Here is an 11,016-nt window from a genome sequence, read left to right as displayed (position 1 = left end):
TCATAAGTAACTCACCCAAGGTCCATTAAATTCCCCTGCCTGTTTTGACAGGAGGGAAGAAATGAATTAGTCAAGCAGGGGCAGGCAATTATTTTGGGCGGAGGGCCGCTTACTGAGTTTTGGCAAGCCATCGAGGGCCACATGATAGACAGCCAGGGGCAGATAAATATTAATTTTCTAAATTTTTAAGGGCCCCACAGGCCAGATAGAATGGCCTGGTGGGCTGCATCCGGCCCGTGGGCTGCATTTTGCCCACCCCTAGATTAGTGGGAGAGACACAACAAAGCAGTTTCCTTCCAGCCAGCTGCTGGCAAGGAAGAAAACTCTTGCAACACGTAGGAAGCAAGTGTGTGAAGCGAAAGGGTCCTGCCAAAGGGCATGTCCCAGACTAGGTAAACAGTTCTGTCCAGAGGAGGGATGGGGTGAGGGTAGGGTCCACTGGAGAGAGAGGGGTTGAATTCTTTGCTATGCTGGTGTGATGATCATAGGCAAGTCATTCAGGCTTGGTCTAGGCCTAGGTTTTACCAATCTTAGCTATTGAAAAAGTTATGCCGGTACAACCCATAATGTTGGTTATACTGGTCTGAGCCCCCTTCTAGCAGGATGACCGCATTCCCCTAGGCCCTACAGCCAGCTAGAGGAGTTGCAGTGCTTTAACTAGCATCGAGTTCAAGAACTGTACCTGTGGGTGTGGATGCACATAACTGAACTGTACCAAGAATATCACTGATTAGGAGCGTGTTCATGACTGTCACAATTCAGCGGTGTCCGCACATACACCACCAATGGTTTTAAGTCAAAAGGTTACCTTTCGGGTATTGTAGTGCTTTGAGCTGCCACCAGGGGAGGGAGCAAATTTCTTTCTTTTTATTTTTTTTAAGTAGTATATTTCATGTTCCAGGTCAAATCAGCCAAATCTGTTCCAAGTTATATCAATTGAACAGAACATAATCATTCCAAAAAACGTATCAATGGAGCAGGCAGAACGCAATCATTCTAAACACCAAGTATGGTGCTACAGTGGGCAAGCATCCTCCGTCCCAGGCTCTCACCCCGAGACTTTGGATATTCCCAAATCCATTGGCAGGCATCCATGCAGGTCCAAGCCCAGAGGTCTTAGGATTCAGATGTCTCCAGTTGATCTTAGCCCACAGTTTCCCCAGGATTTCCCTAGTAGCGGAGAAAGACCCTAACAAGTTGGATCGGGTGGGGGGCTGCCTGGACCACTGCCTCTGCTTTCTGGGGCTGGGGTTTTTGCTTGTAGCCATGTTGGTCTAAAGACATTGGCAGGCAAGGTGCTTTGGGTAGATGTGACATCTTTTATTAGACCAACTGAATAGTTGGGACAAAATTCTTTGCAAGCTTTCAGGCACAAGCATTTGCAAAGTACTTTGTTCCAAGTACTCCATTGGTCTAATACAAAGATATCACATCTACCCAAAGAACCTTGCCTGCCTTCTGGGGCTAGGTATTTTGGGGGCTGCCCAAGGTCTCTGCCTCAGGCTGCAGCTTTTAAAAAGACTTTCCCTAGAACGACCAGAATTCTTATGGCTGATATCTTGTACTGGATCAACTGTATGGTTGGCATGGACATAGCCAAGCTTTCAGGTATCACAGTACCTTTCCTCAGACCTCTGAGATATAAGCAGTCAGAACTGAGCTAAATAGCAGATGAAACAAAAGCTAGAGCTGTTTAATTCATTTCATTGTACCCTCCCTCCCCAAGTGTGAGGTTGATGGGGAGGTTGTGTACCTAAATACCTTATTCCTGTCAGGTGCTGGGTGAGGAAAAACAGAGCCAGTGCACAATCGGCACTTAATACCACCAAGTGGCTGCCAGTTCCACGCTCTGTTAATATGAACTGGTGTATTAATTGTTCGTCTCTCAAAATTAGAGGCATCTTCCCCATCCACCTAAGTAGTGAGCCAGACCAGAGCAGCCAGTTGCCATGCTGGGGAGCGGGGAGGGGTGCAGTGTGGGATGGCTGGAGGACTGACCAGACACTAGTCATGGAAAGTTTGGTGCCTGTACATAACACTGAATGGGTTCAGGGAAAAAACAGTTCAAAACAATACCTGATTATCCAGGTACACTATTGAAACATTCTGGGAGGTTTACACTGCTCTAAACTGCACACTTGCAGTTGCACCCACGTTTAAAATGGTCCAAGTGTTATATGTGTAGAAAAGGCCTGAGTCTCTCCACGCTTCATTTTCCGCTACTGCCCTAGAGGGATGTTGTGAGGACACCATGAGACATTGCCCAAAAAAGTGATTGAAGTGAGTGGTGCAGGGTGAGGTAGGGTGTGTGCATTTGCAGGTAGCCCGTCTGCCAATGGGATTTTCTTTCAAGTTAACAGCCTGTCACACTGTTAAATTCTGTCTGTACCTAATGTGAACTCTGTGCTCTGATTAAAGATCATTAGGCAGCAGCAGACTGGCAAGGTCTCTAACAGAAGGGAGGGAGCTTTCCTTCCTCAAAGGGTGTCTTGTATGAAAATAAACTCCAGTTCCTCTTATGGAGCAGTGTGCGAGAGTAGAAAAAAGATGTAAAGACCTGGAGGAGCTGGGGCCAGAGCCCATCAGCAGCACTTTGTAATCCTGATGCTCTGCGATAGAGGAGAGAGCTGGCCGTAGTGGCTTCATGCTGCTGAATCGTTAGTTGTTTTTTGCTGAGCCATCCCGCAGCCCTGCCATACCACCCAGCACACAGACAAGCAGAAAGGCCTCACATGGGGCAGGCGGGAGGGTGGGCAGGCTCTGGAGACTGCCAGGGTTGTAAAACTGGCTGCCGCTTGACAGGGACATTGGAGCAGTGATAAGCATCCCGTTGGAGCAGTGGTAAGCATCCCAATGAGCTTGTGAGAGACAGCAAGCAAGGGTTTTACCAAAGAACTAGACTCTGCAGGGGCACCCCAGGACTGGACAATTTTGTTTTAACTCTCTCTACACCGGTAGGTTATTTTGCTTTAAAAATGTGGGGCTTGTGATCAACTTGTAAGAGATGATGCTTTAGTATTAGAAGTATTAGAAGCTAAATAATAGCTCATGTTGGGACAGAAGTAAGATGCCTCTTCCCCAGGCATGTGACAAAGTCGGCATAAAAAAACCAAAACCTCTTTTCTAACAGCTTTTCACTAAAGCTGTTAGAAGAACATTTTGTCATTGTTGTTTGTATTGTTATAGCAGCCAGGGTCAGGGACCCCATAGTGCTATGGACCTTTGGTGTCACTTGGATTTAAACCTTTCCCTGCAATGGTTGCTACCCCACAGATGCTGCTACACTGGGTGAGGGGGTGAGAGCCAAGAGCAGAACTCACTCAAGGGGGTTCTTGCTGCTCAAGCTGGATGAAATGCAGGAAAAGCAAATATAGTGAAAAATGAGTCATCTCAAGCATTTTTTTTTTTTTGGCTTTCTTGATTATAGGTGTTACTAATCGCAGACTCAGGGACCAATCTGGATAATTTTTTATAAGATTTCTTTAACTCACGGTGTGTTAATGTGACTGCTTTTCACAATATGGAAATGAGGTAGAGTCCCCCTCCAGACTTAGCACAGACAGCTTTGCATTCTTAAAGCCACAGTACCAACACTAAGGGCTGGTTCCCAGAGCACTCAGTGTTTTGGATGCTGAGTTCTTTAGAAAATCCAGCATGGGAATCATCTGGTAAGAGATAAGACCCAGTTGTGGGTGCTGAGCTGTTGAAAAAATGCTCCTGACTCTGAGAGGTGCTGAGCAGTCAACTGCCAGCAAAATCAGCAAGAGCTGCAGGTGCTCATCACCTCTAAAATTCAGAGGCTACATTAGTGAAGTCATGTAAGACATCTCTTCTGTCCCATTTTATAGCAGGGAAACTGAGGCAGGGATCAGATGTGATTTGGCCAACACCCACTAGCCAGTCAGGTGTGAATGTTCTGTGCTGCACGCCAGCCTAGGAAGGAGGACACGGCACAATGGTCTCACCGTCATTTTATTGACACTACTTTACATATATACTGTTGTGCAATAATTGTTTGACACTTGTACATCAAAACTGCTACAGCCATCCTTATTGACAGAAAAGCCCAGCCAAGGTCAGTAGTTATTAAGTGATAGTATTATTTTCTGACAGAGGTATTGACTAACTCTTTTTAGGTCCTCAATCCATGTACTAAGGAGAATAATTTCTATGAAAGCCCTAAGCCAGCCATCTCACATCTTAAACATGCCTACGGCCATCTGTTCTGGTCCATATAAATTCTTCTCAGGAGCATACAAGGTTCTTGTGTCTGTGAACCCACCCAAAAGCATTCTCATTTGCCTGCCTCAGATGTGACCCTGAGAGCCAGGGCGGCTCTTGAGGAATTAAATCCTCCCATGAGCCTTCATCTGGGGTGTCCTGCGGTTCCTGTGTCTTGCGAGGGTTTGGGGTTGGGTTAGTCAGGCAAAGTTGCAGTTCTTTGAACCAGGATTTCTTGAAATAAAGGCTTCAGTCCCTGACCCCAAAGTAAAAGCCACGTGACACTGACTTATCGCATACAGCTTTGACGGTTTTCTGCATAGACTTAAGGCCCAAACTGCCCCTGATATTGATCACTTGGCATCCAGCACCCATGTCCTGTCCCCTCTATAGTGTCACCCGGATGTTGTGAATCAAGGCAGGGGACTATTAGCCCATGAACCGTGTTCCCAGTGAGCGAGCTCAGATCACCAGCTGTCTTGGGTCTATTGGTTGACTAATCAAAGATGAATCAGCCCAACACAGGGAAGTCACAGCATGCCCAGTCTGGAGGACAGTCTCCCAGCAGTTACACCTTCAGTCTGTCTAGTCCAAACTGGGAGCTCAAAGCTGCCTCTTTATATGGCCCTCGTTTATAACACAGCTTGTTCCACTGCCTGCCTTTGGATTCTCCTCCTCCTTCTCTCATCTTGCCTGGCTCCCAGGGTTAGCAGAACATAGAAACAAAAGCAAGGGAAGTCATGGTTAAAAGGTCATGCAGGGCACAAGTTAGATGCACTGTGTGGCAGGAGACATGCCAAAAAGCCCGACTAAGTCATCTTGTGCTTAGAACAGGTTAGAAGCTCTGCTGCAAGCCAGGTGTCAGAATAAATGGGTAACTCGAGGTGACATCCTGTGGCTGCTCCACATATGGTCAAAACAACACAGCAAACACCTTTTAGATACGTGCAATAAATCACCCGGCTTACAGAAGCCAAGCACTGGCACCTAGCAGGGTCACCCTTCCCAGTGCTCCAGCTTCTGCAAAAAGAGGTGAGGTCTGGAGGGAGACAGCAGAGCTGGCAGCTGAGAGGCAGGGAGGTGTTCCCCAAAAGCCTCCTTGGGCATCCCCTCCAGTGCCCCCAGTCACACTTCCTCTGGGTTCTGCCACCCCACCAGGAACATTCCTCACGGCCACTTATCTCAGGGCAGCCCTGGCTGACTTCACTCCAGTGTTTCCCTAGCAGCTCTTGCCAGTTCCAGGGAGCCAACACACGATGTGCTCAAAATGTGGGAGCTGACATTCCCTCCACGGGAAGGCAGGGCGGGGCACAGCCAATCTGTTAGCAGAGGTATGACACCTGTACAGTGCACAGCGTTAGGACAGGATGAAGCAGGAACCTGTGAGTGCAGCAGAGAAGGGAAGGCTTTGCCCAAGTAGATGCTTTTCTCATAAGTCCATGAGCCGCAGGACATTCAGCCCCACATAGTGAGAGAGCAGAGAGTGCAGGATCCCAGCTCCTGATAGTCCAATGAGAATCCAGATTAACCCAGCGTTGAAGTACATCGGGGTTAACCTGGAGGGATTGAAAAAGAATTAGAACCACTGGCCTCTCACAGGACACCCCTTTGCAGGAGGGGAGAGAGGTGTGGAGAGGGTAGGTCACACAGGCTCCCTCACCCCTCCCTGGCCCAGACCTTCCCTTTCCACCTGCACTACTCCCCTCCCCTGGTGCTGGCTCCCCTACTACTTATGATCAGGGGAAGCTCAGGACCTCAGAAGACTCTCTGCACATATGCTCTATACCTCCTGCCCCAATCTGTACCCGTGCCCCTGGCACCATCATGACAAGGGCAGTGGTGTTGGGACAGGTTTCCCATGAGACGTAATGCAGCCTTTATGAAACATTATGCCAGGATTCTGCAATGTCCCATACAGTCACTGTTTCCCTTCCTCTAGCCCAGACTGCACCTCCCTATCTAGGGGAAGAGAATGCTTGGCAGCTCTGATTCTTGGTGATCTTTCAAAGGGAGGCCTGAACAAGGTGAGGAAAAGCTGTAGCCTCAGGAAGTGAGCCAGGCCACACACCTCAGGCTTTATATCCCCATACCCAAAACCCCAGGGGAGCTCAATGTCTGTGCCCAGCAAGTCTCCATTACCTTCCCGAGGCGGACTCCTTATACCCTGTGAAGTAGAGGTAGCGTGCGTAGAGGTAAAGCAGGCCACAGACAGCAGCCAGACCTGCAATGGAAAAAAGGAGACAAATCCTAGCAGCCCGCACCAAAAGCTTTGGGGAGCTGCCCGGGCACCCAAGAGACTTGACTGGTCCTCAGCTCGAAGCACTGATCACTCCTCCGGATGGGCAGAGCTGCTGCCTGACCTCTCTGTTCCCAGCCCACCCCTTTCAGACTTAACCTCTGGGGCAGATCCTGGTGGCTCCGTATCTACAATGAGCGTGATCCAGACAGAGAACTGGGGAAGCCGGGCCCATCACCTCTGACTGCCAGCACGTGGCTAGCACGCCAAGCTACGGAGAGCAGATGCAGCATTTCCTGTCTAACCCGGTAACCAGGCAGTCTCACCTTGATGGAAGAAGAGGCCAGCCGGCCAGAGAACAGCCACGAAGATGGGGAAATACTCAGAGCAATTCACCCTGAAGGAAAAGAGGAAGAATAGGGTTGTTCCTTCTGCATCTCCCAGGGGCTGCAGGTTCCTGTGTTTCCACAGACAAGTTTTCCATAAGCCAGCACCCAAGCGTGGGCAATGGTGCATAGTGCCCGGGGTCCTGTGACCAGCATTTTGTCTCCCCTTATTTTGTCCTTGCCTTTGCCCTTGGCACCTTTGGGCCATAATATCTGTCATTTATGGCTGAGATGTGTATGAGCAAATCTCAAGCTCCCATGTGCCCCAGTCACTCATGATTGAGCCACAGCAGCTAACCTCAGAGCAAATCCAGCATGGCCACTACTACCTGCGGTGTCGATACATGATATCATGGTGACGCTGCCATCAGGGGCTCTGCCAGACTGAGCCAGTGCCAGCAGGAAGAGTGTATAGCTCTGATGGGTCTGTGAGAGTTTTACCAAAAACCCAGCAAGCGCTGCACCAAGACAGCAGCTTGGTTGACAGAGCAGGCGAGGGGGGTGTACCTCCTCATGACTCTGGCCCTGGCAAAACAGTTCCTCCAGCTCCCCCTCTCTAGCACAACACTGTAAGCACCTCCAGTCCCGTGAAGCCTTATGAAGAAGTTGTCTGATCTGCTCTGCCACCAGTGAGAGCCTGGGAGCAGAGGCAAAATGAGATATCTTTGTGCCCTGGGCAGAGATACCAGGAAGTGGGGTGAAGGGTAAAGGGGAATTGGTGCCCAGTGCTTCAGAGTCTCATCTGATCGCAGATGCTCCCCTCCCCCTGGATGCTGATACCATGGCATGGGCTCCCTGGGGATGGGCCCTTCTAAACTGGCACCCCGGGGTAGGTGCTTCACTTGCCCGACCCTAGCTATGCTACTGTATGGGAGTCTCCTTTCAGAGGCTTCTTTAAACAAATAAATTGCAAAAAGTCTCTTACTGTGCTCGAAAGATCCTCTCGAATTCTGGGGGCCCTGCAACTTTGGGAGGAGAAATGCCATATGTCCGCCTGGCATAGATCACCTGGAGGCTGAAGTAAGCTGCAAGGAAAGGAGTAAGGGAAGGATGATGTTACCAGCCTGCCTGGAGAGCCGGAGATGAACTGTGGTAATGGAGCTCCTTTGATGAGCTGCATCCTCTTATTACAATCCCACAGCACACAGCGGAAAGGGAGGTTAGAGTAACATCTCTGCATGTAATGGGGCCATGTCTCCTGCCCCCCCACCTGGCCTTCAGACTACTCCTGCCATAAAGAAATTACATGGAGGCCTTCTATAAATACTCCCAAATGAATAAAAGAGCTTTTGGACAGAATCAGATTTCTCCCCAAGTCAGGTATTTCAGAGATGCTGGATTTTTGGTGTTGGTCTAATAAAAGATATCACATCTACCCAAAGAACCTTGCCTGCGTATTTCAGAGAGGCGTTTAGGGAATGTACCAGCACTCTGACGGGGCTCTCACAGTCCAGGTCGCACGGCCTGGACTCTGCGTTACACTATCTGCATCCCGCATAGCTCCATGTCAGTTTACTTTATCCAAAAGAAGAGGTGATTTGGCACCCGGGCTCCAAGGTCTTTTCAAAGGAGAACACACAAAATCCCGAACAGTGCAAGAACTGACAGCTGGAAGCCGAAATTCGAATGAAAACTCAGCACAACTTGTGAACAAGTGGGGATGATCAACCATTTAGATAAACTCCCAGGGAACAGCGATCTTCTGGCAGAAAAAGCTCTGATTGCACAATCAGCATTTGCCATGGAAAAACTTAGTTTTCTTAGGAAATTTAAATTCTTTCTTGTGGAAAATTGGCCGCCTGCCTGGGAAGTTCTTGTCCACTTCAAACTAGCCGAGTTCAGAATATTGACCCTGTGCTTCACTGGCTGTCAGCAGTCCTGCGGTGCCCTCAGCAATAGGCAGCGAGGTGGGTGCTCAGCCCTGATGCCTTCTTCTGCGAGGGAGTTCTCTGCCTGTGCTGGTCCAGAGCTGAGGGAAGGAGGGCGGCTGAATGCTTGCACGCTCTTGCACGCTCTTTGACAGGCTGCCAGGCCAGCAGCCTCATAGATTTCATAGATACTAGGGACCTCACAGATCACTGGGGCCAGCCTCCCTGCCCTTGGGCAGCCTCTATTAATTTCATTTTCTGCCAATTGACAAGAAGCCAAAATGTGCTCTCGTCAGGAGGTTCTTCCTATAGTCCCATCATCTGCAGCTGTTTGTGTTTTAATATGGATTTTTTTTGTGGGAAAGGATCAGGATCTGAAGTATTGTTCTCTAGCTCAACCTTACTTATGACCGACATCCTTAGAAATGAATAAATGCTGCTGTTAGTGACAGCAAGAAATCCCCAATGAATGAAGATGGGTTTGCTTACTTATTTCACGACTGCAAAGTTAAAGTGAACAACTGCATTGAATTCATAAAATTCATCTGATTGAGTGCGACCATGTAGTACACTTACATCTTAGACTGGGGGCTTTCAACCTTTTTTGGTCGGTGTACCCCCCGCAGCCAGTTGAGAGGTGGGGAGAGCCCTGGCAGCCAGCTCACAGGTGGTTGGGGTGGGGGGGTGTCCCTTGGGCCGTATCGTCGAAACCAGAAGTGCTGGCAGTGCCGGCGAAAACAAAAGTGCTGGCGGCACATGGCACGCAGCGGCGCAAAGTGCTGGCAGTCCCACCCTTGGCTTCTCCGTGTCACGGCCATGTACCCCCTGTGGCCTTCCCAAGTACCCCCAGGGATATGCGTACCCCTGGTTGGCAACCCCTATCTTAGACTCATTACAGAAAAAGTAACAAATAAAAACCATATATCTATCTGGAGATGTAGGATGCTTTAAATTAGTTTAATAGGAAAGTGCACATGGTTACATGGTAGTAGACATGAATCACTGCTGTAGCCTTGAGAGAGAAAGGAGTTTTTGTGATATCTTTTATTGGACCAACTGTATGTCTGAGAGAGAAGTTTAACAAACTTTCAGTGACCCGAAGAAGGGTGGAGTGTGTCCAAAAGCTTGTCCAAAAAAAGATATCACAAAAAACCCTGGTCTTTCATACATAGCTGCTGCATTTTCCCAGAAACTTTGAAGACATTTGCTGGTTCAGCTAATAGCAGCATATGAGAATAGAGTAGTACCAGTAGTTTGTTAACTCCTAGTAACCATGTTCTATGTCCTAAAAGCCATCGGTCAGAACAGCACCGTGCTTTAAACTGGGTTTTGTGTGGTTGTGGCCAATCCATAAACATGGTTGCTTGTGATCTGATTGTGTCTGAGTTGTTTCTTAATAGGAGTATGTCGTATAATAAGCAAAAAACAGAACACTGCCCATAAGAAAGATATGTTTTATTTGTAAAACAGTGTTAAAGAGATAATCATTTGCGTTCTTAATTTGTCTAAGAACAAACCAGGGTTTCTAAAGTCGTCTTAATTTGTAACTGTTCAGATACTGTCTGAGGAATGATAGTCTTCCAACAGTCAGTCACATTTTGATGTTGAAATTTTTAAACATTCCATTTTGATCTTTTTTTAAGTGTAACCACTGGTGGAGGAGCTGATCCTGCCCGTAAGCAGCACAGCCTGGCAAAAAACAGGCAAGGTAGGAACAGGTCTAGGAAGATCCTTCCCTCCCAGAACCCCTTGCTCCTGCTGGCCAGAACCGCGTGTCGAGGTGCTCTGCTCCTAGAGAGGGGAAACTGCCGGGGAAAGAGCCCTGGCAGGGAATAAGGAGCACAGCTGTGGGTTGCCCGGGGCAACCAGGAGGTCAGCTGACCGGAAGGGGCAGGGCCTGGCCCTCATAAAGCCCAGGGGCTGAGGCTGGGCTGGCAGTTCCCTGCCAGCAGCCAGGGAGGCAGGAGCTCCCAAAGCAAAGATGCGAGAAGCAGCCTGACTGCAGGTACAGCTTCAGCTGAGTAAAGGGTGGCAGCGCTATGATGTCCAAGTAACGTTGTTACAGCCAGGCGGCTTATGTTTAAGTTGTAGCCAAGAAGCTTGAGTTTGCGTTTTGCTTTGTTGTTACACCGGTGGTTTGGGTGAGGCTATTAGGGGTTGGAGGAGGCCTCATAGGGAACCCGCAGCAGCGTGGGGACCCCAGTGCCAGTGAGGGCGTGATGTACAGGGTGCATAGACCCCAGCCCCGGGAGGGGGCACTATTGAGAAGCCCCAGTGCGGGCGTGGCGAGCCCCAGAGAGGGGGC

The 11,016-nt window shown here is 49.1% G+C and overlaps 1 protein-coding gene across 4 annotated transcripts in view; it reads right to left on the bottom strand.

Moving 5' to 3' along the window:
• Nucleotides 1-3,786: 3,786 nt before the first annotated feature.
• LOC102374413 (leukotriene C4 synthase-like) overlaps nt 3,787-11,016 on the bottom strand; it is a 12,460-nt gene continuing 5,230 nt past the window's right edge. For all 4 annotated transcript variants that reach the window (XM_025207837.1, XM_006026829.3, XM_025207839.1 and 1 more), the window contains 4 exons: nt 7,769-7,868; nt 6,784-6,854; nt 6,361-6,442; nt 3,787-5,777 (listed from right to left, as the gene is read on the bottom strand). In XM_025207837.1, coding sequence (XP_025063622.1) covers nt 5,651-5,777; nt 6,361-6,442; nt 6,784-6,854; nt 7,769-7,868 — 380 coding nt within the window. In that variant the 3' untranslated portion in view covers nt 3,787-5,650. The remainder of the gene's footprint in view (nt 5,778-6,360; nt 6,443-6,783; nt 6,855-7,768; nt 7,869-11,016) is intronic.

The sequence above is a fragment of the Alligator sinensis genome, unplaced genomic scaffold (genome assembly GCF_000455745.1).
Source record: "Alligator sinensis unplaced genomic scaffold, ASM45574v1 scaffold741_1, whole genome shotgun sequence".
In the NCBI taxonomy this organism is placed as follows: domain Eukaryota; kingdom Metazoa; phylum Chordata; order Crocodylia; family Alligatoridae; genus Alligator; species Alligator sinensis.
Note: the sequence above shows the minus strand (reverse complement) of the source record. Positions and strands in the feature narration are given on the sequence as shown.